Here is a 27979-nt window from a genome sequence, read left to right as displayed (position 1 = left end):
AAAAGTCACTAGTGATGAGAATATTTTTTTCCACACCGGTCAAGCGGTATGAAAATTGAAGCAAAATTAGAGAATTGAAATTCCAATATGGAAAGATTGCAAAGAAAATTACAAATGAGTCACTTAAAAAAGACTTTTACACCTCACTGTGATTTCTTTTCAGCTACAAACCAAAAGCATTTCATGACCCATGTTGAGATTTGGCTTGGAGAAGGACCTAAAACTATCGGTGCCAGATGGAACAATGGCAAAGTTCAAATCTGGGACAATTATCAGTTTAATGCCAAAAGTTTTACCAACACACAGTACCATTTCAAATCCATAGACACTTGGCTGAAAGGCATATGTAAAAGGTTAGTATATTTTATATGCATTTACCACAAATGACATAGAGACTGTACTAAAGATTGGTATGTTTCATATAGAATGGATAGTGGGAACCAACTGTTAATTTAAGAAGGTAGGTAGCGTACGTGTGTGAAGTGTGCAGCTGTCACATTTGTATGCTTAATTTGAAAAAGTGTTCTTTTTTCCCATTCTTTTTTCCCTTTGTATTGAAAAGAGAGGATGGTAAGTTCACAGTGTGCTCATTGCAAATGTAAAATTTTAAAGTTTTTTCTTGTAAGCTATGATGTTGTTACATAGTATTTTACAAAGAATTTGCACTATTCTTGTAATTTTTTTCACCATGGATTATAAGGGCTTTTGTGTGAAATGATGATTAGTCTGGTCTGTCACTTGACCTTGATTCCCACAAGACTAAAATGGAGGAACTTTTGTCTGTTAGATCAGAAAAAAAAACAGTTCTAGAATTGAAAGTAGTGACTCATGTTTTAAAATAATTGCAGTCTTTGTTGAGGCTAGAGAATACTATTTTCCACTGTTAGCAACATAGATATGCTTCTTAAATTTCACAAAACCACACGACAAAAACCATATTAATCCCTATTGGAAATTGAAGTAGGAAATAACTTATTGCAAGTGTCTCCAATATTTGACCAAGTCACAAGTTTGCCATAATTTTACAGGCCAAAGAGACTTGGAAGCCTCCTATATATTATATTCTAGTAAGCTTTGATCCTAGTGGCTCTAAATTTTTTACCAAGCCATGAGCCTGACCATGATTTTATCAGCTAACAGACTTTTTTTCCTAACTTGGAAACCTCCTACCTTCCTATTATAATTTAGTAAGCTTATGTCCTGGTGATTAATATCACAGGACATAAACAGTCTGGTGGACAGGATCTTAAACAAACCATTGTTTGTGTTAGACATGAAACTTTTGTTCCAGTTTCCGGAATAAGGACATTTTATGACGAGGATGTGTGTTCATTCTTTGATAGACATTAGTACTAATGAATCTACATCACTAGCTAGGAATTAATTCTATATTTAATAGTTTGATGGCCGTTAAACCAGAATTAAAGGTAGCTAAAATGCTCCATTTAAGAATCTGGCAAATTTTGTTAGGATATTAATTTAGTCATATTCCCATATTGGTGATAAAATTTTGAACTTGAGAATTGAGTTTTGTTGTATATCATTTATTTGCTAGAAGTGAATTTAGGATTTGAGTCACTTAAATGCTCCATCCAAGTTTCTGGCTAATTGATGCTTACTCACAAACTGAAAAATTCTGAAAATTCAGGATCTATTATTTTGGCTCCCAGACCCCATTTAATTCTCTCCTTAGCAGGTATCGGTTGAAACAAGATCCACAAGATGGCTTAAGACATATTATTTTGATTTATTTAGGTTTACGTTTAGTGTGAGCATGAATTGAATGATACTTTATAGTGCTGGTGTTTAGGTTGTTAGTGTGAGCATGAATTGAATGATACTTTATAGTGCTGGTGTTTAGGTTGGCACAATTAGTTTGTGTACTATATTTGTACATTTCTACAATATTTATAGAATGATAATGAGATAATTTGCATGTTTTTTGAGTTGATTGGTATTCAAACTTTTCTGATGTTGGTGAAATGAGGGAATTAAAATAAAATCAAAGGAAAGACAATCTATGGTTCATTTAACTTTTTCTAATGAACCTTTTACCGTAGCATTTATTAATGGCATTATGAGTATGTTAAAATTGTTGTAAAAGTATGCAAACCTAGAATTGAATTTGCTTACCTTGGCTTGATTATCTTCTTCAAAATGCATTATAGAAATCTGTCTTTATATTAGGCGAAGTATCTCTCAACGATTATGAATTGTTCAAAAGCCATTTAAAGAAGAAATATTTTCCTTAATGAATTAATGATAGAGATTTCTTTATCCATTAGGAAAGAAAGTTGACTCAGAGAATTTTAACATGATATCTAAATTGTCTTTACTGATGGGCAAAATAGACAGCTTAGTAAACTGATTCCTTTAAGAATTATACAAACTGCCCATCCAAGAAACTGTATGGTCAAAATATATTGTTAAGCAGGAAGTTGATGTTGCTTGAGTCTGAAATTAAATCCCATGAAAAGGAAAACTCCTGTAAAAATATCAGGTGGCCATGATTAGTATTTGCTGAAAAAAAACAGGAATGAAAAAGGTATGAACAGACAATATGGCGGATCAATGGACACCATGATTCCTTTACACTGTCTGGTATCAATTTCAAAGTGGGAGTGAAATTTTTTAATTATAAATTTGGTATAATGTCTTATCGAGAGAAAACATGTTAACATCTTCCTAGCCTCAGTGGAAGTGATTTCTTAAAAAAAAAAACTGTTAAATAAGTGAAATGTCCTATCAAGGAAAAAAATGATGAAGTTCCTCCTAGCTTCAGTGAAAGTACTGAAGTCAATATTTCTACTGCAGATATGTTGATGAACCTATTCTAAGTTTCATTGTTACATTGAAGGTTCTTAGGTTAAAATCCTCTTTATGGGTCCTTAGTATCTTTTGTTCTCCAAGATAAGAAGACATGTATTTATAGGATTATTGATCTCATTAGTAGAGCGTAATTAATCAATTGACAAAGACGTAATTACTTTTTAAGACTGATAAGTTTGACAAATGTGAAAGTATCATTTTTTGAAAGATGATTGAAACTTATCCCCTCACTTTGTTATCTTTGTTCACAAAAGGCTATAAGTAATTCATTTTGTTTCTAGCTTACATGGCAAAATCAGATATCATGAAATACTAGAAATGTTTATTGTAACGTGATCAAAAGTATTAAAATTGGTCTTAATTGACCTTCAAGTCTCAAGAAGCATGCCTTTAATATTTGTAGAGGTTAGGGTACAATGAAGGTTTGACATGCAAGGTTTCAAATTAGTGCTGGTCCAAGGTCTAGAACCCTCAATTTCTGAAACTTTACAAGGTCCTCGACCATACTTTACATTAACTTTTAGTGTTGACCTTCATTTTCTTTTGTTAGACCTTTCATTTACGATGTCAAGGACCTATCTGTCTTGAAAGTAAGTTTGAACCCCTGATATAATGTATGTTGCATGTTAGTTCAGTGAAGTATTACTTTCTCCTACAGTTATACCAGGATATTAGTACTATGATGATAAATATTAATACGATAATAATATCATTCTTCTGTTCTGGTAGATCAGAAGTTGGAGCTTTTGATCTGGTTTATAATGACTGCTTCAGGTGGCATTCTGAATCTAATCATTAGCCAATCATTTTACTGATTAAAGTTTCCAATTAATGAACAATTTTACTTAGGTATAGTTTTACTCATAGCCATTTTTATAGTCAGTTATGATCAAATTCCTTTGGGAGTCTCGTACAAAATTGGTTTGATCTTATGGAAGGCTATTAATTATATTCTAGAAAATAGAAAGGTTAAGTATCATCCGAACTTTTCCCTTCCCATACTGCCTGTCCTTAATTCCCTAATGTCAGAACTGTCCAATATTACTGTAGAAATAATGTTTTTCATGAAAAGGTTATGTGTTAACTAGATCATTATTGTCTGCCATTAGCTATCACTTCATTAGCATGTTGGAATTAAATCCTTATTGGATACACTTCACTGATCACGGCTTCCACCTTTAATCATGTGATTCTCTGTGCTGAGCTTGATTAATTTTATTGCAAGATACATATTGTGGTTGCCTAATGTCTTGTTTTGAAGGGAGCCTTGACGACAAGTCTGTGCAAACGATTGGTTACTATAGTTCATCCTTTTGATGTAGCAGTATAAGATCATAAGGCTACATAGATTAGATTTCTGTTTCTAAACTTACATTTATTTGTTGTGGTGATACATTCTGTTTATAGGGCATGGTTTGTCTTCTGGCTTTTATTTACCTAAAGTTGCTTATGAGCAAACATTGAAATGGTTTTAATATCCTCTTGGGACTATCTATTGTATACAGATGCATATTTTTTTTTTGGTTTTATTTGTAGCAACTAAATTTGTGTACATGCACATGTATCTGGGAAGGAAAAAATAAATGTAGAAAGGTTAGATTTAAAGTTATTTATAACAACTCAGTCAAGTTATTCAGTAACAGCCACTTGATTCTCTATGGTGAAAAGCATTTACCATACAAAATGCCTTACATAACTAGTCTATTACGTTTTTGAGTTGTTATACTGTTCAGGCATTACCAAAAAGTTCTTCAAAAAAAAAAAAAATCTTCAAAAATCAGTTCACATAAAATGATAATAGTTAAATCTGACAACAAAAAGGTACTGAAGGGAAAGACACAGGAATCAAACCATTAATGAGGACTGAACCATATGCATGGACCAGGTGCACTATTAGGCTATGCTCAGATTCCCTTGAAACACTGGCAGCATGCATGGACTAGGTGCACTATTAGGCTATGCTCTGATTCCCCCGAAACACTGGCAGCATGCATGGACTAGGTGTACCATTAGGCTATGCTCTGATTCCCCCAAAACACTGGCAGCATGCATGGACTAGGTGCACCATAAGGCTATGCTCTGATTCCCCCAAATCACTGGCAGGATTGCATGGACTAGGTGCACCATAAGGCTATGCTCTGATTCCCCCAAAACACTGGCAGCATTGCATGGACCAGGTGCACTATTAGGCTAAGCTCAGATTCCCCCAAAACACTGGCAGCATGCATGGACTAGGTGCATCATTAGGTATGCTCAAATTCACCTTTGAGCGTACTCTAATGGTGCACCTAGTCCATGTCAGACTAGGTGCACCATTAGGATATGCTTAGACCATTAAAATACCAGAAGCATGCTTGCATGGACCAAGTACAGTGCACATGATGCAATGTATCCTAGTTCTCTACTAGAAATACTGTGGTTTCATTTAATTTCATGGGTATCTATTTTTGTGAGTAGAGGAAAAAAGATATTTCGTTTGGGTACTTGACTTTGTGATTTGTGGATCAATTAAAATGTATAAATTCTGATTTCTATGCATATCTGGTAAAATTATTTTCTAATCAAGGCCTTTTCTGCAGGGTATTAAATACAAACATTTGTAAGTATTAACTTTTTTTGCAAATACTTGTTTTGAAACACTGGCAAAGGAGACTGAATTAGTTTTATCAACGAATTGGAGTTACGCATATGACACTTTTGTAAGGAAATTATGACTCCCGTTTTTATTTCCTTGTTAATGAGTAAAAGTTCTGGAAAGTGAAAATTCTTTTGAATGAAAAAATTCATGTGCCATAGCTAGGTCAAAGTTGAGCAAAGATAGTAAAATCCAAATTTACCGAAAGCCAGTTAGTGAAGAGCTGGAAACAGCCGGCAATACTGACCACCACTTTAATAATAAACTGACTTTTCAATCTAAGGTTTCACGAAGACTAATTATTGCAAATACACAATTGATTAGTCATTAATTAATAATTAAGGGGTGACAGTATGTTAACCGATAGATATAGCTTCTTGCTCATTTGTACGTGTTGGTTGCTGAGATTTTAAGTCTTTCTATCTTAGTTGACATTCTTTGACAGAGATAAATGTTCATTTAATTCTTGATTTCTTTGTTCCACACCACCCACAAGATCTATGAAAATAGATACCCTAAGAATAAAAATGAAACCACAGTACCTGCCATGGTTGGTAGTGTAGAAAATAAGCTATGCATTGGACCATAAATCTGTCATTGATTGTTGCTGTCCTGTTGGTTACCCTTACAAAAAATGACTTTTTTTCTTTATGAATGGTTTTACATCATATATTTTGGGGCCTTTTACAGCTTGCTTTATGGTACGAGTTTTGCCCATTATTGAGGACCTTAAAGGGACCTGTAGAAGTTAAATTGTTCATTGCTGGGTATTTGGTGGATGACTATCTCATTGGCAATCATACCACATCTCCTATTTTATATGTCAAATAAATAGGTCTTTGTATACAGACAGTCATAGATTCAAGCTCTGCCTTCTTGAAATAATATCAATGTTCTTTTTATTAGTGATTCATTGTAACTTTCCAAGGGTAAAATCAACTTCCTCCTAGATGAGAATTTCATTTAACTTAGATTAAAGTGAACCTTTGATTTTTTCATATGATTAATTAAAACAAAGCACAGCTTTATGTATGTTACTACTCGAATCTGAAAGCATTTGGAAGACTACTTGATCGATGAAAATTTTCTGTTGCCTCTATATTTTACTGACTTTAAGCAACACTTTTGACCATGGTCCTCAAATAGTATAATGTAGGCAACTGCAGGGAAAGTGCCTGCATATAATAAATTGTGTATTTGATAATACTGTACAGTTTCATAAACTTGTACTATGTCAATTGTCAAGTAAAATGCTTCAGCACATTGTTATACCAAGGTTTTGCTAGTAACAAGTATTGCCAATAAAAAATGTGTTCTGACACATAGAAACCTTTAATTTCTGCATCAAAAAGTCTGATGGCATCACAAGAGAAAGTGATAATGAATTACCACAATTCTAAAACTTTTGCCTGGTGGAGGAATTAATCAGCAGACAGACATACAGACTAAAATCAATATAATATGCCCCATCAATTTGTTGCAGGGCTTGAATATTAATTGGTAATTATGCTACTTTGTTTCAATGACTTTGACAACTTGACAACACCAATGACATTTAGTTTGGATGATAAAGAAGAACACAATCTGCGTCATCCTCCGCTAACCCTCCAGTCTAATGTTTGTTTTGACTTGTAAATGATCCTGTTCTTTTATCATTTGCCTTGAAGCTGATCGTAAAAAAACAATGAATTGTTGAAAATGGAGAGGCTGATAAAGTTGACATTTTCTGGTATTCTGTTTGCCTACTGTTCAATATTTTGCAGACTTCTTTAGCCCTTGTCAATTATTTATTATACTTTATCATAAAGATATAGGATGGTTTGGATTGAAACCTTGGTAACCAGTCATTTCATAACCATAACTTCTTTTCTGTATTATCTCTCATGGTATTATATGGCTTGACAGCTCACGTTCCAGTAAACCTACCTAGATCTCAAGTTTCCTTCATGTTTAAGTCTACCTTGGTGAAGAGCGTTTTGCAAGCTTTGTTGTGATCTAGTATTTGACTACATTGAATTTGCAACTGTGGTATTTGATGTGGAAAAAACTGCAGCATCTTGAAATGATAATTTGTATTGTCAAGTTGACTGATGAATCATGGTGTACACTTGTTTGACCATCTACACTTCAAAACTCAAAACTGCTTGATTTTTGTGATTTCATAAAAGGATGTTGGCAGAAAATTCCGTCTTTTCAATTATATTTTTATAATTCACTCATTGGAATCATATTTTCCATTCATCTGTCCTTCTTTCTGTCCATCTGAAATTTTGTCATAACTATCTCCGTTTCCAATGGATTGATTGATTTTAAGTTTGGTTTTTGGCTTTGTGTAAATGAGGCATACATTGCATTTGATTCTTGCTGTTTTTGGATATCAACTTAGTCATGTTTCACTACAGTATTTACCGGCTTGAAAAGCAGGAGGTATCTAGTGATCATGCTGTCAGTCCCTTTGTTTGTTTGTCTGTCCATCCCCAATTCTAATCCACAACTCCTCTAAAACAGACAATTCAAAAATAATGAAACTTTTACACATTCTTTATCACAGGATTCGTTTGTGCATTTCCTATTTGTTCCCTTCTGAGTAACTTTTTAGCTTACCCGGCCAAAGGCCATGTGAGCTATTGCTGATGTCCGTTCACAATTTTTTAAAAATCTTCTCCTCATAAACTACTGGACAGAATTCAATGAAATGTTGCATGGTTATTCCTTTGGGTATAATGCACACAAAAAAAGTATTTGCACTTGATATCTGTGAAAAAACATGGCTGCTGTTACTGAAAATAGAACATAGGGATCAAAAAGCAGTTATAGCATATATCTCCAAAACCATTAGGTGGAGTCAAATTCTGGGATGGTCAAAGTGTTCAACACGATTAGATCTATTTATGGTCAAATTGTCTTGAAAATTTATTAACCTGTTTGAGTAATTGCCTTCTTTAACATTTTTTGGTCTATTTTTAAAAAAAAAAAATTTTCTCAGGAACTACGTGACAAAATTCATGAAAGTTCATATTATTGTTCTTTAGGATATCCTGCAAAAAATTAGTGTTTAGATTTTTTATCCATGAAAAAACATAGTGGTTTTTACACACAAAAAAATGTACCTTATCAAGGCAGGTGAAAAATTCATGCTGTAAAGAGCCTGTAGTTAGGTTTTTATATGGTGTTTAGGTAGGGGAGTGGGGGGTATCACCAAGTGAGCTTTGTTCTCAGTTTTTCTTGTACTTAGCAACAGTAGATATCTCTACAATTATTACATGCATCTATTTACATGGTTGCCCTTGATGATTTTCATTATTGATTTTAATCATAGGATGTATCATATCATTACAAACCCTTAAAATATCAGTTTTTGAGTCATCTTGACGTTATTATTTTTCATCTATATAATTTGAATGACTTTGAAATTCATTTAATTAGATTGGTTGTTGTCACTACCAGCCAGATAGATGAGAAAACAATTCTGTATCAAACATAACCAATTCTCTAATCAATTAGATTATGGATGCATTGTGCTATATTGTTTACTGACTGCAGTGCAATCTCCAACCAACTGTGGTGTACAGTGTTATATTCATGTCTGATTAATTGATATTGGCTGACATTAGAAACTAGGTCAATTGACAGGTACCCAATACCTGTGTAATGAGGTTGGTAAAGTATGATAGGTTTTTTCAATATCAGAAATGACTCAAGGTTAATTGCTCAGGTTAGGGTGGTTGGAATTGGTTACTGCTTTGTCTAAGACATTCAGTCATTTGAAGGCACTGGTCCAGGATTTCTGGTTAGGGTGGGTGGAATTGGTTACTGCTTTGTCTAAGACATTCAGTCATTTGAAGGCACTGGTCCAGGATTTCTGGTTAGGGTGGGTGGAATTGGTTACTACTTTGTCTAAGACATTCAGTCATTTGAAGGCACTGGTCCAGGATTTCTGGTTAGTGTGGGTGGAATCGGTTACTACTTTGTCTAAGACATTCAGTCATTTGAAGGCACTGGTCCAGGATTTCTGGTTAGTGTGGGTGGAATTGGTTACTACTTTGTCTAAGACATTCAGTCATTTGAAGGCATGGGTCCAGGATTTCTGGTCAGGAGTGGGTTGAATTAGTTACTACTATGTCATTTGAAGGCACTGATTCAGGATTTCTGGTTAGGGTGGGTGGAATCGGTTTCTGCTTTGTCTAAGACATTCAGACATTTGAAGGCACTGATCCAGGATTTCTGGATAGGGTGAGTGGAATTGGTTTCTGCTTTGTCTAAGACATTCAGTCATTTGAAGGAACTGGTCCAGGATTTCTGGTTAGTGTGGGTGGAATTGGTTACTGCTTTGTCTAAGACATTCTGACATTTGAAGGAACTGGTCCTGGATTTCTGGTTAGGGTGGGTTGAATTGGTTTCTGCTTTGTCTAAGACATTCAGACATTTGAAGGCACTGATCCAGGATTTCTGGTTAGTGTGGGTGGAATTGGTTTCTGCTTTGTCTAAGACATTCGGACATTTGAAGGCACTGATCCAGGATTTCTGGTTAGGAATGGTATGAATTGGTTGCTGCTTTGTTTAAGACATTCAGACATTTGAAGGAACTGGTCCAGGATTTCTGGTTAGGGTGGGTGGAATTGGTTACTGCTTTGTCTAAGACATTCAGACATTTGAAAGGACTGGACCAGGATTTCACTTTAGGGATTGGATATTATAGATAACTGCTGTGCTTCAGACATTCAGATATTCAAGGGAGTAGTCGTGGGTTTCAGGTTAGGGGTGAGTGCCATTGTTGATTCACAGGCGTTTAATTTACATTCATGTAGCACAATGTAAAATGAAAATCTACCAAAAAAAACCCCAAAAAAACCCATAAAACAGGAATTTCTTAACTATCAGTATTGCATATGAATGCATTGAAATAAAAAATATGATTTGTCTTTCATTGCTATGTTGCCATTTGCATTTACATACTGTAAAAGTATTAACTTATGCTATTTTCGCAGTGGACAGAAAAATGTGAAAAATAGTACCAGTTAATTTGGTTTTTAACACTGTATAGCAGTAATCATTATTTAAAAATGCAAAAATTGATACTGGAGAATAGTCAATTGACAGAATCTGCAAAAATTAGCAACTGCAAAAAAAAATTAATACATTTACAGTAAGCAATAAACAAAACAATTTAATCTATCAAATGCTTTACCACAGTCATGATTAGCTATAAACAACTTGGTTGGAGTTATGACAGAAATCTGAACAAATTAATTAACTTAGTCAATAATCTAAATGGAGCATGTTAGACCATTGTCCCCAAGTCATTGGTCATTATTACCTGGGTGACCATCATATACCTCTTGACCCAACATTGTATAATTGACAGCCTGGGGTTAAATAAGGGGAAATTTATTAAAAAGAAAAAAAAAAGAGAAGAAAAATGTCTCTTTAATCTGAATTGGTCTCGTAACCTTGTTTCAAAGGTCCTGTGTATATAAGAAATTATCTTCCTGTAGGTCTCTGTTTTTTTTGTTAATCTGTTTAATTTGGCTGAACTGCTAGAAAATAATTTTTAGGGGGAAAAAACTTACAAGCATTATGTATTGTACTTTAATCCTTGTCGTGCTGTGCCCAGACCTGTAACGGTAAAACCGTTAAGCCATTAAAACAGCTGACATTAGTTACTTAAAAAAAACTTCACTTCTAATAGAACAGTTTTGAGCCATTCATGTTTTGACAGAATCTACATTTGTCATCTGACATTCTCCGAATAATAATGTTACTACATAAATACTATACATACACTCCAAGTACGTCTTATCGCAGACTCAGGATTCTGATCAAGACTCACAGATATGATACTACTTCATGTACCACTCTTGCATGCCCCCTCCCAATTACTGGTAGTTATTATACCCCCATTTGCAAAGTGAGGGGTTTATAGTTCTATCCTTCCTTCAGTTTGTACTTCCATTTCACAGAGTATATCCATCTCTCCTACACTACTGAATGGAAATCAATGAAACTTTCACAGAATCTTTATTACATACTCCCATTTTCCACTACCTATTGTAGATTTTGATCAAAGGTGCATGTTATCAAATTATGGGAGTACCAATTTAGTGATTCTAGTTTTCATCTGATTTTTTTTTATCTCTGCCATATTAATTTATTTTGGCAGAATTTTGAGGCAATAATTTGCCATCTTTATGGTTGACATTTGCATAGATAGTGTGCTCATATTTACCCCTATATCTTGATATTAAGGGCATTTTATTGATTATTTCAGGAGAACAATTAAATGTGAGATTACAATTTAGTAGGTTTTTAAACATTATTCATTATTCAAGATTTGCATTCAAGGGTAAGATAAAGGCAGAAATACTGAAAATTATGTTTTATTGTATTTCTGGTTTATTTTGAAACCATGTCAGCTTCTCTTTGTATAAAAATGGAAGACTCTACATCATGTGGTATTGCCATCTACTTTTCCTAATTCATTTAAACCTGACATGGGGACCTGCGCTGGTAATGCCTGTATATAATGTGATGTGTTTATCCCTTTTATGGCCCCAAGATGAACAGCCAGATATGAACCCCACCTGTATATGATCAATTAGAAGTCTATAATCAGATGACTGTGAATTAGACTGAGAAGGTGATTTATGGGGGAATTATTGTAGGGTAGCTTTTGTCACTGATTGAAAGAGAAATTTCTGTCCACTGGCATGTTATCTTGTAGGATTGGGATTTATTTGTTAAATGGGGTATGACTTAGACTGTCATCAACTTAATATCTGGACCTAGCTGTCTTTTTTCTTTCCAGCTATGTTGTACAACATGAAAATGTATGTTGCAATGATCTATTTTTATTAGCTCACCTGGCTGTAGGCCACATTAGCTGTTGCCATAACTTTGCGTCTGTTGTCGTCATTAACATATTTGCAAACACCTTCTCCTCTGAAACTATCAGATGGATTTGGATGAAACTTAGCATGATTGTTTATTAGGGTATCTTGCACAAAAAGACTGTTTGGGTTTTTGATCCATAGACAAACGTGGCTGCCATTACTAAAAATAGAAGATAGGGGTTAGGCAGCAGTTTCTTGCATGTATCTCCAAAACCTTTAGGTTTATCCAAACTCTGATGGAATAATAGGGCTCAGCAGCCATTTTTGAAAAGTTTTTGCTGTTTTTTGTGTTATTACCTTCAAAAATTTTCTTTTCAGAAACCTCTTTAAAGAATTCAAAGTTGGTATGATTGTTTCTTAGGGTATCCTGCACAAAATTTCTGTTTCGATTTTTGATCCATGAAAAAAATGGCTTCTGTTACTTAAAATTGAACATAAGGGTCAAATTATATTTTTTGCAAATAACTAGAAAAATGGTAATTTAGCAAAATTCTGATAGAGGGTAATATTGTTCACCATGAGGATGGAGCTATGCCATAATTTTCAAAATGATTCGTCATGATTGCCAAGTGAGCTATTCAGGCTCTTCGAGAGCCTTTAGTTGTTTTTGTATAGATATATCATGGTATTCCATTGTCCATCTGTCTGTCTGCCCTTTATTTAAACTTCTCACAGCAATTCAAAAACACTTCCATCAATTTTGATAAGGCTTTGGAAAATTAATCTCCCTTTTTAATTTTATAGATTTCTGATTTTACATTTTTTGAGTTATTGAAAACATAATTTTTTTCAGATTCTGTCAAGTGAACATAGTTGCTGGAATAAATTTTTGTGGTTTCAAAAAATGATTATCGTTTCACAGCGTTAAAAATCAATTTTACCAGGACTATATTTTATTTTTATCTGTCAACTGTGAAAATAGCAAATATTTGTACATTTTCAGTTTGTGTCAGGAAGCATTTAATTCTGGTTTTGTTGATTATACATGCTAAAAAGTTTAATAGATGAAGATGTTTTATTTAGAACATGCAGGTGTTTATAAATATCTTCAAAACTGTATTCAATATGAAAGTCTAATTTTATGAGTTATTGCCCTTGAATGAGTTGCATGTTTATTGAATTCTGTGCATTACAAGAGGAATTCCTCCTAGTTAAAAATAAAAAAAAAAACATAATGTTTGAATAATGATGTTGGAAAGGTGAACTGTTTGTAGAAACAGTTTGTTTGAATAATACATGTTCTTATGAAAATATTAAAAATTACATGCAAATAACATGATTGATGAAAAAAGCTATAAATTATCATCACAGTACATGTTAAGTACTTTTAGAAAGATAAAAAAAACCATCAAAACTATTCTTGTATTAATATTGTTGAAAAAAAACTTTTTTAAAGGGCTTAGGCAAATGATGAGCTTTTTATTATATTCAACCAAAGTATATAACATCCCAAAAGGAAAATATGAAAAGACCATTCCATGCATTAACTCAATATCAAAAGACATCTGTGGTTTAAGTTTGCTGATCAAAGTATTGTTGTCACGGTGATGTGCCCTTTTTTAAGTCTTTATACCTTGTTTATTGTGATTTTATGCTTATTTTGGTAAACATCAGTGAAGAGTACTGTCCCTGGATGTACCAAGCTTCAATAGTCATCAAAGTCATCTCTCATTTATGAAATGTTGGGGTTATCTCTAGCCATAAAATCTTCTTAAACAGCAAAAAATTAAATAGGTATAAATGCATACTACAAAAGGGATCTTGCCTTGGTGATAAATGGATGTATGAATGTAGATTAGTACTAGCTGTCATTGTGTTCCATACTTTAATTGATATTAGGGATAGTGCTGTAAGGTTAGGTTGAAATTGCCAAAAATGCTCTGACATTTGGTGAAAATTTGAGAAGGTTATATTTATAGAAGTGCATGAAGGAAGATATTTGGTCTCAGTCTTGTATTCTTTGCCCCATAGGCTTCTGTTTTGAAAAATAGACAAGGAGTTTCAATCTAACTTTGACCATGTTTTTCAATTAAGGTAATGTCAAATATAATTTTAAGGTCCACTTTAGAAAAAAAAAGGCACAAACTTTGGTACACCAGGACAGGTCAAACTAAAAATAGACTTTTTCTACATTTAATTTTTATTTTGAGTTCATAAAATAGACCCCTTTTCTGAAGCATTATTTGTCATGAAGTTACTGTTTTTCCTAAAAAACAAGTATGTTTTTGTGTCATAGCTTAATATTTACCCTGTACTTTTGATGAAAAATGATAGTCATTTGCCAAGAAACAAAAACAGGAAAAGGCAGAAAGGAAGTGCACTATATTTTTTAGCCTCCACGTTTTGACGTACACCTGCTCAGGAATATGTAATACAACACTGATACCATTTATTGTATTGTATCTGTAAAGGGAGATAATCCCATGAAGACCATTCATGTATTTTGATGAAATTTGATATGAAGGTTAGGCACTATATACAATTTTTTATGCAAATATGAAGAATCTTATGGCAATCACTTATCAAATTGGGATTTCAGGATTCTGGGAAAAAAACTCCTCTCTGTTCAATTGATTAATTTACCTATTATACTTTGAAAAAAGATTTCCAAGAGAGGTCTTTGCTCTGTCAATTCTTAGCAAACTGGCATTGAATTTTCTTGGTCTTCTTAATCTACTGGTTTGCCTAGCACCTTGTAATTTATTTTTATTGCTACAGTAGATTTTGTGCTCATCAATGATACTCCTATAGTCTATTAGCCTTAATGAAATGGTCATTTAGTACTTTTGGAGTATATTGTTGTTGACTTCATTAATTTTATAAATAAAAATACCTATTAATTTTTTCTGTATTAATTGATCTTCAAGAGTACTGTGTAACATCAAAGAGGATTGTTTTAATGGTAGTATACAAATTATTCAACCATCTGTTATTTTAAAAATGGATTTTATCAAAATAGATTTTATCTTTAAATAACTACAAACACTCAATGATTTTCATGTATATGGATAAAATTCATGTACAGTACATACACCGTAGTTAGGAAAGGGGAAATACTGTATGTAGCTCAGACATTGAGCTGACATTTTCATCCTAGTGGGTTTGTTGTCTCATTGACTTGTTCACCATTTCCGTTCTTGTTACATTGCAATGCAAAATTTGATTTCCTTGTTATATTTACAAAGTATAAAATACTCTGTCTGTAAGTAATCTGCCTCAGTCAATGTGTAATTTGCTCTCTGCACAGAAATAGTTTTTGAGAGGAGCAGAGGGCAGGGGGTATGATTGGTATCAAGTTGGATTTCAGCAATTAAAAATGTAGACTCTAAGTAGGTAAATCTAGGGTAAGGGACTCAACTCTTACTAATCATTGGAATGTTTGTAGTCAGCATTTTACATCAATCTCATGTAAGCATCAAAGTAACTTGGGACTGATTTCATTCTGTTTCAAATGAAAGCTTGATAGGCTTTGGGGATGTTGAGTACAATACAAGCATAACACTGATTTCAAGAGTTATGTCCCTTACCATAGGTCTACCTCCTTAAACATCAGACAAAAAGATATTGATAGTTTACTGGTTGCTATTCATTTGAAAAAGTTTGCTTTAGTTTGCTTAAAATGTCAATCTTTTTCTTCAGTTACTGTCCAGTGCACAAATGGAAAAGATCAAAGTTCAAACCTGGCAAGAAGTCCATTTTCCGTCAAGACAAAGAAAATAATGAAAAGGACAAGCAGACAACACAAGGCACAAATGACCAATCAAATAACAGACAGGAACAAGATGGTGAACCAGCTGACGAGGTTGTTGATGAACCTGATGATGACCCAGATAATGACCCTGATGATGACCAGGAACAGGACGAGGAAGATGATGATCTTGATGATGAAGACCAAGATGAAGATGATGATTTGCAGGTTGATGATGATGTTGATGATTTTGAACAAAACAAATCTGGGTTAGATGACAATAGTGATGATACAGGGTTAACATCCGGTGGCATGTCCAGTAGTAGCTTAGAGAGAGACTTCTCTCAAAATAGTCTTGTTACCATAGATACAATCACTAATGGTAATAGCCCTCGTAAACAAATAACTGGCAACAAGCAAAAACTAGAACAAAGTGAAACAAGCTTGCTAGTTCTAGGTGATAGAAACAGAGTTTCCTGTAGTGAGCAATTGATTCAGAATGGAAATGGCGAACATTGTATTGGTCCTAGACAGGGACCTTCCATGAAAGCTGGCTGTGATGTTACAAACAAGTCATCTGGTGATGAATGTACACAAACAGTTACTAATGATTTGGCAAATCAGTTTAGAACAACTAGTATACAAGGGTGTCCTTCTAGAAAATATAGTTTTTCAGGTGGGAAATAAATGTTCATGTTAGAATTTATGTGATGCACAAAAATTGAAACTTGATTAAAAAAAACAATCTAAAACTGCTACAACATTGTATACTATTAAACTGTTGAAGTAAAAAAGATTAATGAATATTCTGAAAGTTGCTTAGCCACTGAACAATTTATAATAGTTTAATTTTGATCTGGATATTTATTGACTGGAACACAACCAAGGTCAAAGTTTATTCTATTAAGCTAAACTCCTAAACACAGTGGGAGAGGTTTATTTCAATTTGATAAATGATAAAAAAAAATCGGAAAAAAACTATTCAGAGCCAACAATCCATCTTGCCATGTTTTCATTAAAAATGGATAAAAGTTTCAATTTGCCTGTGCATATCTGCTATTGTTTGTTTGCATGTGTTTGTTAAATTTAATTAAAACTAGTAGCATGGCATGCAGCTTTTTATTTGCCACCTTTTTGCACTTGTTAGTGATGTATGCAATTTCATGTTCATGATGCAGTTGATAAAATGTTTTGTTGGTGGAAGAATATTTAAGATATTACAGAATGATTGCTGGAGCTGAAATTATCTATTGACTATTGAATAAATTGCCCTTTTATCCAATTTAAAACTTGTATGTTGCTATATTTGTCATCAGAGCAATGCGATTAAGATTTAATTTTGGTCACAAAACAGTTTTGTGTTAAAGGCTATGATGCACACAGCAAAAAAAATCATAATGATGTGTCAAGTCTTACTACAAAAAAAAAAACAGTTGGTATGGTCAGAGTCATCCTGAATATTGACCTAGGAAATTGGACATTTTTGTCGGCTCAAGTGGCCTAAGGCTATGTGAGCTATTGCTATCACTTGGCGTTCGTCCTTGTCAGTCATCATTACTTTTTTTTTTTTAAATCTTCTCTGAAACTAGTCAGTGAATTATTACCAAACTTGGTCACCAGCATTCCTAGGGCATCTACTTGGAAATGGAGGCAATTATTTAGATTAAGGATAAAACCTGGCCCCCATTGCTATTTTTAGACCATAGGGACCAGGTTGCCAATTTCTACTTATATCTCAAAAATTTAATTTATTTGAAAATAAATGTTGCCGACCATCTTTAACTTAGGGAGTACTACAAATCTCCCCGTGGGCTAAGTTGAAGAACGACTCCTTGATACAGTTTTTGCCCTTGGAAGTTGAAAAATTATCTTTTATGCAGTTTTTAGCCATTATCTTTAAAAATATAAAAGATAATAAAAAATTTGTGATTGATAAATTGATCCCTATGATTAGGTCTAAACTCTCATAGGACTACTCCTTACTAGAGATATTGCTCTTGTAAGGTGAGAAATGAACCTGATGAGTGATTTAGGATCCTGGGAGTCTCTAGTTTATTTATCAGATAACTGGTAGTTTAACTAAAGCTCATACCAATTACTGGGCAAAGCAGAGATTGGAGCTTTGGTGGATTTTGCTGTTATTTGGGCTATCTAAAATAACTCTTGGATGCCACCATTGAACACTCCACAATGTTCAGCACAAACATCACATTGGTCATACCTGCTTTCTGTTTGCAATGTGACCAAACATATAGCTAGAAAATAATAAAAATTCTCATTTACTTACATGACATAGAAAAAACAAAAAGCAACTGCCCATTACGATCTTGGCACAACGTTAACTCTTCTTATATAAATTTGACTTTCATTATGAAATTTAAAAAGTCTTCACTGTCATTTTAATTAGTGCCTTCCTTTCACCATATTTTAAGAACAGGTGCAATATATTTATAATGATAATAGGAGAAATAATTCAACTTAATACCTGATGTCATCCATGAGGGTTTTTTTTCTGACAGTCTGTATAATTTCGCTTTTTACCCTTTGACCTTAAGGACGCTCTTCTATGGAAAGGCATGTCACCTAATTGCAGTTCTGTTTCCCGATTGGCCAAATACTGATAACTCAGTGGCATTTGAAAAAAACTGTATTGAAAATTAAAATTGCATGCCATGTGTTGTTTCCTGAATGAAATGTAGAAAATTTTAAGTAAAAAGAACAAATTTTACTGCATCTGCTATCTTTTTTAAAAGACAGTACTTGTTTACTGTATACCTTATTTATTGACTTTGAGACAGAGTCACTTCAGTGCTAGAATCTTACTTAATATGAGATAGTTAGAGAGTAGAGGTAATTTTGGTTTAAGTACCTAGACCAGATAGATTTCAGTTTTTTTAAAGTTCTGTTAACATTGCATTTAAGGTCTAGATTCCATTAGGGTTCTTCCATGTCTGTTGACATTACCATCACCCCCAATGGTATAAGATCCTTAACACGTCCCCTTGTATTAAACCTTCCCATCCGACCTCATAATTAGTCTAGCCTGTTAAATGATTCATCAGCCTGACCATTGAACTAATTCTTATTATTAATTCAGACAAAGGATAGGGTCAGTTATCCCTTGGTGCGTGCTTAGTATGAATTTGACATCTATTGAATGAAATTCATTTGAATTTAAACTAACTATTTGATAGAATTAGTATACATTTGAAGCAAGATTTATCATGCTCTAACCATCCTAATTCATTATGTGTTGACTTTCTCATACATAAGATAATAAATACTGTAGGACTATTGTATCGAGAATCATGTCAATAGTCAAATCATTATTAGCTCTTCAAGCAGTAAAATGAAATATTTTATGAAATCTTATGAATTTCCCCTTTAATCTTTCGAATACTCCTTAAATCCATGATTATTGATTGGATTTTCTCAATAACTTGTCAAATGTATTAACATGTTTAGACCAGGTCCACGGAGAAATCAATTTTTGTATGATTATCTGTATAAACAGAAGGGTTTGAGAATTTGTTATCTTTCCATTGTCCGTGATACCCTACTCTCTCGAGAAACTTGATTTTAAAAATGCTGAGATAGACGTAAAATCAATGGAACACATAATGGGCAAATAATAGGTGGGTTCGATTTACCGAGAACGGAGACTCTTCACAACCGAACAAAAGACATTTTTCGGAATCAGGTGACAACTTCATGGCTGTATAAAACAATGAATGTTTTCCATCAATAATGAACCATTATAGAAGGCTGATATCATTGTTTTTAAATTGATCAGTATCATGAAGATGTTTTACCTCAGGTTTTTGTTTGGAAGTCTTCATTAAAAATAGATGTATTGTCAAAGTTTATGTTGAAATTTTATAGGAAAGAAAAAAGGAACTAATGTTACTTCATTAAAATAGATATATTGTCAAAGTTAATGTTGAAATCTTATATGAGGAAAAAAGATAGTGTGGGATTTTGTACTGTCAAATATATACAATGTTTTTTTCTTGTATCCTGTCTAAGCATTTATGCTTCTAAATTGATAATGAAGTAGATTTTTATTGGTTCTTATTAGGCAGGCCAATTATACACCTACAAGTTTGGGTGTAGCATTTTTTAAATGTGGTTATCCACAATGTGTTCTGCTGTAGGGTTAGACCTAAATACATTTTAGTAATGTGTATTCATTTTCTGAATGAAAAGATGTTTTAAAAATATTTTTGATTTTTAAACATTTAAATAAATCATTGGTTGAGGCACATAAAGAATATTCTTCCTGTTAAAACTCAAACATTTCAAAATAATCCTTAATTTTGTTATGCTTTTAATGAAAAATTACAGTGTTACTAATTTTGTTGACTGATAAATTATCTTGTGGTAAAGTGCATTACCTGTATAAGTGGGAAAAGTACATGTAGGAATGGCATCCTGCAGTCTGAATGAAGTTAAAATATTGTAATTTTTTAAGTGTAAAATTTTTGACATTAACAAATGAAAGAGGAAAGGTTCATTTCTCTTGCAGTTAAACATGTATTGAAAGGTTTATATAACAAAAATATAATAGCTATAATTTCATTTGACACTATTGTCCCACAACCCTAAAATAATTAGAGAAAAACAGTAAAAACAAAAGCAAACTTTTGTCAACCGATGTACATGTTCTACAGCATATGGCAGACAAAAATTTTGTCACATATTTATTTTCTTTGTTCCTGTAATTGTTTATAGCGTGGTAGAAATGTAAGGAAAAAAAAACAAAACAGGCAAAGACATAGAGACAAAGTCAAGAGCAGATAACAACACACCGTTACCAAGGAAACACAAAGTCAGGAGCAGATAACAACACACCGTTACCAAGGAAACACAAAATCAGGAGCAGATAACAACACACTGTACCAAGGAAACACAAAATCAGGAGCAGATAACAACACACCATTACCAAGGAAACACAAAATCAGGAGCAGATAACAACACACTGTACCAAGGAAACACAAAATCAGGAGCAGATAACAACACACCATTACCAAGGAAACACAAAATCAGGAGCAGATAACAATACACCGTTACCAAGGAAACACAAAATCAGGAGCAGATAACAACACACTGTACCAAGGAAACACAAAATCAGGAGCAGATAACAACACACCATTACCAAGGAAACACAAAATCAGGAGCAGATAACAACACACTGTACCAAGGAAACACAAAATCAGGAGCAGATAACAACACACCATTACCAAGGAAACACAAAATCAGGAGCAGATAACAATACACCGTTACCAAGGAAACACAAAATCAGAAGCAGATAATAACACTGTTACCAAGGAAACACAAAATCAGAAGCAGATAACAACACACTGTTACCAAGGAAACACAAAATCAGGAGCAGATAACAACACACCATTACCAAGGAAACACAAAATCAGGAGCAGATAACAATACACTGTTACCAAGGAAACACAAAATCAGAAGCAGATAATAACACTGTTACCAAGGAAACACAAAGTCAGGAGCAGATAACAACACACCTTTACCAACAAAACACAAAATCAGGAGCAGTTAACAACACACCGTTACCAAGGAAACACAAAATCAGGAGCAGATAACAACACACCGTTACCAAGGAAACACAAAGTCAGGAGCAGATAACAACACACCATTACCAAGGAAACACAAAATCAGGAGCAGATAACAATACACTGTTACCAAGGAAACACAAAATCAGGATCAGATAACAATACACTGTTACCAAGGAAACGCAAAATCAGAAGCAGGTAATAACACTGTTACCAAGGAAACACAAAATCAAAAGCAGATAACAACACACTGTTACCAAGAAACACAAAATCAGGAGCAGATAACAACACACCATTACCAAGGAAACACAAAGTCAGGAGCAGATAACAACACACCTTTACCAACAAAACACAAAATCAGGAGCAGTTAACAACACACCGTTACCAAAGAAACACAAAATCAGGAGCAGATGAAGTCATAGCTTTACACCATTACCAACGAAACACAAAACAGGAGCAGATGAAGTCATAGCTACATACAGTTTCCAATGAAACATGAAATCAAAAGCAGATAAAGTCATAGCAACACACAATTACCAACGAAGCACAAAATTAACCTGTTTATGTTCAGTTTTCCTGCACATAAGATTCCTTGTACTAGGGTAGTTATGGAAACCTTTCACTGGGCCATGCAAATCAATTGTTTGCTTGACTTCAGGTTATTAGTAAGAGACAAGCCAGTCAAAAAGCCTTACATCCATTTAGAAATAAGATGGTGTAGCACTGAATAGCTCACTGGGATATTCTGAGGCCAGAAATAATAAATCTGCTGCAAGTTGTACAAAAGCTTAGAAATTGATATGTCAAGTTCTATGAAAATAAAAATGTTATACAACTTGGGTTAGAATTGACAGACATTCATGGTACGGATTATAAATGAATTAGGTTTATCAACTACGCCAAGCTTACTCCACCTTTGTAATCACATCATTGTCTGATTTTAGTGAAAATTAAAGCTTGCACAATTGTGTTGCAGTTTTTAAAGTAAGCTTGCTGTTAAAAGTCAGAATGCTTGATGCCATTTGTATTATGCTAGTCTTGTAGCAAGCAGGACAGCTGTTATTACAACAAAATCAATTGATTGTAAAGCAGATCTACCCATTCTTGGCTTTGTCAGAGGTTATTCAGTCCAGTCCATGTTTGGTGCCAGTAATTTCTAAGTACAGCTCCATAGGAAACCCTCACTAATTGGTATTAACATGAATGGATTCATAGCCTCTAATAAGGTTAATTTGAATGATTAAAAATGGAAAAAATCAGTTTTTGTCCTGAATATTCTTACTTCCATTCAAAACTCTATGGTAATTTTTTAAAGACTATTAAATCATGAAATGATGAATAATGGTGACTTTAGTGTGTGAAATGGGTCTTACGAATAACAAGCAGCTTATATTCTTATATTTATTGAGGCTGTTTTTATGGTAAGAGAAGAGTATTGTTAGGATTGGTTTATACACAACTTTACAAAAAGAAAAAAAAAAGATACAAGCTGTGATGATGGTACCACATGTATGAATGAGAAAAAATATATATTATTGAGTACTATATTAAAACCTTTAAAAAAAATGGGCTGTAAATGTCTTTAAAATGAGCTGTATATATGTCTGTCCAGTTTATTCATCTCCATATTTTATACGACCATAAAAAATTTGTGGACATATAAAGTAATGGTGCAGTCATCATTGTCTGGTGACACTCCATTTCCATGAGATAAGGTTAGTTGTGGTTGATGAATTGTTGTGAGATTCTGATATGATTTTAATGATTACTAAAGGAAGGTTCCTTTTATATTTAGACTTTTTGGCCTGTACCGTTTTAGAAAAAAATGCCAAAAAGTATAAAAATATGTGTTTTATTAAAACCCATGCAAAATGTAGAATCAATTCTAATTTTAATTATTCCTTTTTTATGGTGGTCCTTTTTTGATTCTGGTAAACATATATTGCAGATTTTTCAAAGTAAAATTTGGGCAGCACCCAAAAAATTCTTCAACTTTTTTATTTTTGGTCCTATTTCGAAAATGGTGAAATGCAACAAATGCACCATTGTGTAAACTCACTGTGAAAGTAATTTAATTCGTGGATACCAATTCTCATGGATCAGGGAAGAAACCGAAGTTTGTGGATTCTTTAATTCGTGGTTTTGAAGTTTTCAGTATACATATCAATGGGAATTTACCATTCATTGGGAACCAATTTTGTGGTTTGACCTACCCACGAAAAACCATGAAAATTGGTACCCCATGAACAATAGTACTTTCACAGTAATCCAAAATGGTAAATACTTTCAAAATCATCAAAAGGTCTTCAACAAATGTAAAAACACACCTTTACGTAAACTCTGAAAGGCCTGACAACAAAAGTAATAAATCCACAAAAACTGTACAATGACAAGTCATCAAAATTAAACTAAATGTAATATTAAGATAATATAAGGGAGTAATCCAAGTTATAGTTCTAAGTATAATGTTCTAATATCACATATACATATATCTAATGTATACCTCTGAATCAATATTTTCTTCTAGTTTTTAAAACAATTTTTTCATTATTTTTCTGAAATGTCATTCCTAGTTAAAATAATCTAGTAAGTTTCACCTCAATACTTGAGTGTTTAAACCCAACAATTCACATTGTAATATTAATGAGTGGAAAGCTAAAAAGACTTGCTTCTTCATGGTAGGAATACGATTTTTTTTTATATTATAATGCATGATTTACCTCTGACAGTCTTGACATTATGCTGATTTTTTCCAGTTATTTCAATTTTAAAATGTAAGTAGGGAAAGGGTGTGGCATCTGTTTATGAAATGTACCAGTCAGGATTATCCAATTTAATAACTTAACGTACTGTGTCCATCAAAATGTTACTGATTACCGTTTCAGAGTTTGACTTTCAAAACGTTCATTACATACCATGGTGTGATAGATTTGAATTTCACGTCATGGTTGGAGAAATTAATGTGAATACACAAGCAGGGGATCTATTCAGTGGTAATGGATATGAACACAATTTTTTAATTTTTTTTCATTCTGTCACACCATCTGTTGTAGGCAGTTGTTGTATGAGATATAGTCATATTTTTGTACATATCAGGTAGCATTTATGATCATCATTAATCTCCTATAGAACTTCTATACCTACCATTGGTTCAAGGATGATCTATTCAGGTTGCCATTTTATCAACCTAAAACCTTAAACCTAAAATGCTGAAGTCTTCACTTCCTTAGTTCACTTGTACCCAAAATACAATTTAACCCGCTGTGGTGTTCAGTTCTGTGGATAATGTTTTTTCCAGAAATACAATTGTACATGCCTTGGTCTTCAGTTCTGTGGATTATTTATTCCTGGAATACAATTTCATCTGCCTTTGTGTTCAATATGTTCCTATTATTTAAATAATCTTTAAAGAATTATTCATGTATTAAAGGACCAGAGTGTCCCTTTTTGTGCGTGTTTACACTTAAATGATACACATGCACCTCTTTATTAGGTGCCAGTGTTATTATGCCTTCTTGTTGTTCTTTGTCTGATTGTTACTTCTTGCATATACAAGTTTGACAAAGAAAAAAAAATCCACTATTGTTAAAAGCTAAATAATTTGAAACTTCTGTCTTTGATGATAATTTAGTATTGAGCTTAAAGGGGAAGAAGAAAATTAGTTTCAATGTGTGTGGCCAAGATATGATTAGAACTATTAATATATATATCTGTTTCATTATGAGAAATCAAGGAGAAATCTCTGAATTAAACTTGATTCATTTACCTTTGTCAACTGATTGTACTCAGGTAACACCTCCCCCTTTTTGTTTGGTGAATGTTTACAATGACACAATAAAAGCCTTGAATGTTGTTAGGTGAAACCATGTAACATGAAGAATACAATACATAAAATGCATATTAGAACCTTACATAAGGTGGGATAATTAACTTCCCTCGGCCTTGTAGTAGCTTCATGAATATTGAGTGGGCACGTTTTATTTACTTTTACACAGCAAATCACATCTTGTTATGAAAAGGCTAAGAATAAAACAGCGATAAATACCTTTAGATCTGGGATGTTTTTGTTGGGCGGGATGGACAAGATTCTTATCATTCTCATGCATTATCGTAATTGTGTAAAATTTTAAATTATTCATCTGTTAAATATAGAAAATTGCCTTTATTTAAAGGGAATGACTTGGCACAATATTTGGATAATCATATATGGAGAAAAATTCAATAGAATATTTGATATCAATAAGATAATATTTACTCATAAACTGTAAATGATAAATTTGTAGGACCATGGTTTTTTTAAGTCTTGTTTAGTTTTCAATTTAAGATAAAGTAAAGGAACAAATTATTCTACAGAAGTTTCTATCCCTTCACCATATTTGATCTTAAAGACCTTTTGGTTTTCATCAAGGTTTGAAAGTTTGAAAAGTCTAGGACCTTCCACTACTGAATTTTAGCCCAGCAGGGAAATGCAGAAATTTGTCTTCACTTCAAAAATTTCAGTTACAGTATTCTTGATATTCAACACTGGGTAACTGCATTGAAAAGTGACGCGTCTTTTAACTGTACATGGTTGGCTGATCAATGCATAACTAGAAATTGTTTGAAGTACAACATCAGATCATTTCATAACAGAAACACAACACTTCAAGATTGTGAAAGGTTTATTTAAAATTTTGTTGGCTTGATTCAAAACAAAACATATGACAATGAACAAGCATCCTTTTTTGAGCCCCAGGAAAGAGATGGACGTCAGAAGTCATCTCCCCTGAGGACAGGTGTATAAAACTGTCTAGGTGAAGCAGAGTAGGACAAAAAAATGAATTTTATGTAATAAAATCAAAATCATGAATAAAATATCACACTATTTGCATTTATAGCAGTTTTATTTACAAATAAAATTGGAGAAACTTAATGGGTTTGAGAAATTTAAAATGAAATTGGCTTTAAAAAAATAACAAGAAATTATGACTTGCATTTAAATGCATTTTGATATATGTTAATTTGCAAATTGTGGAACTTCAGTATTATTGAATTTCTGCTGCAATGAAATATTCTTGTAAATAATGGAAATAAGATATGATAATTCATTTATTCAATGGAAAGCAACATGCCAAATAACTGTGTAAAACTATCTTTATAGAAATTCTGATTATGAATTCTGTGAAAAGCTTACACCTCTGAGTAAGGCAACACTAGATTGGTTTTTGCCCTACTGAATTATAGAAACAGAATAATAGCACAAGTGTACCCATTTTTAATTTTTTTTTTGTTATTTTGCTTGGACTAAGTTGTTTCATCCATCTGCACCATGAAAATTGATTGTTCAACGTGTCATAGTTTTCCTTTCCTGTTTCGTCTACCCTGGACTCGACTTTCTATGAGCAACTCTGTGGGTTTTTAGAAAAGCAGGGGATGCTTACCCTACTGGTGCACTTTGTCCATGTTCCCAGTTTTTAGTGGAGTCCAAGTTGCTCATTTACTTTTGTTACTTTGAATGTATTATTTTGGTTATTTTATGTTCTTCATTGTGTTTGTCAATCCTCCAGGTGAAGGTTTGAAAAACCAATGTGGCATTCAAAGTTAAAATAAATTATGTTATTTTTAGTCTAAAAATACTTATTTAGTTAGTTAGAAGGAACAAGATAGGAAATGTTTTTTTTTTTTAATGAAATTTCCAGAACAGTCATGTATTGGGTAGAATTTGAAGTCTTTGCTAATGGATGTTGTTACATTGTTAATGGCAAAGTCATGATGTGATGACTTTTTATAAACCATTTTGATTGGTCATTTATATATAGTTAGTTGGTATTGTAAAAATCTGGAAATCTGAAGATGAATTAACTTGGCAAAACAAAAAAGCTTTACTCGTTGCCTAAAATGAAGAATTGTTGATAGTCCCATGTAAGGATTAATACTTTTCATAAAGTAGTATAATTTATATTTTAATTTATTTGAGATATGGTAGCCAAAGGGAGATAACTAAACAGGGTTTAAATTTAGCTTGGGCCCAATTGCCAATGGCATCTAAAATATGGTGTGGGCTACTAAAATTATGGGGTAAGGGAGAAAACTTGGATCCTATTGACCAAAAAAAAAAACCTCTGTGTTAGTTACTTTGTCTGTTAAAAAAATTCAAATGAATGTAATGTTTTAGCATACACTGCAAAAATGAAACACAAGTAATAGTTTGTTCTAAAAAGCTAGCTGTCTCTTACCGTTAACTAATGTTGGGTTATGCTAATTGTATATAATGAAACTATTGGTATTTTGATGATCTTTTTAAATACTTGTATTTACAAATGCCCAATGTAGAAAATGCCTGCGAAATGTGTATTTTTGGTTGATTCTGTATACCTCT

The 27979-nt window shown here is 33.1% G+C and overlaps 1 protein-coding gene across 5 annotated transcripts in view; it reads left to right on the top strand.

The window, feature by feature from the left end:
• LOC148601303 (uncharacterized) overlaps positions 1 to 27979 on the top strand; it is a 94312-nt gene that overhangs the window by 33834 nt on the left and 32499 nt on the right. For 3 of the 5 annotated variants that reach the window (XM_088555045.1, XM_088555044.1, XM_088555043.1), the window contains 2 exons: positions 164 to 353; positions 15994 to 16718. In XM_088555045.1, coding sequence (XP_088411171.1) covers positions 164 to 353; positions 15994 to 16718 — 915 coding nt within the window. Of the gene's footprint in view, positions 1 to 163; positions 354 to 8963; positions 9121 to 12140; positions 12292 to 15993; positions 16719 to 27979 lie in introns of those variants that run through there. The other 2 variants (XM_088555047.1, XM_088555046.1) reach the window with 2 other exon arrangements.

This window comes from Perna viridis, chromosome 12 (assembly GCF_037379345.1).
Source record: "Perna viridis isolate PV_CMFRI_1.1 ecotype Kerala chromosome 12, ASM3737934v1, whole genome shotgun sequence".
NCBI classification, from domain to species: Eukaryota; Metazoa; Mollusca; class Bivalvia; order Mytilida; family Mytilidae; genus Perna; species Perna viridis.
The sequence above is the reverse complement of the archived record's forward strand: the minus strand, read 5'-3'. Positions and strand labels throughout refer to the sequence as shown.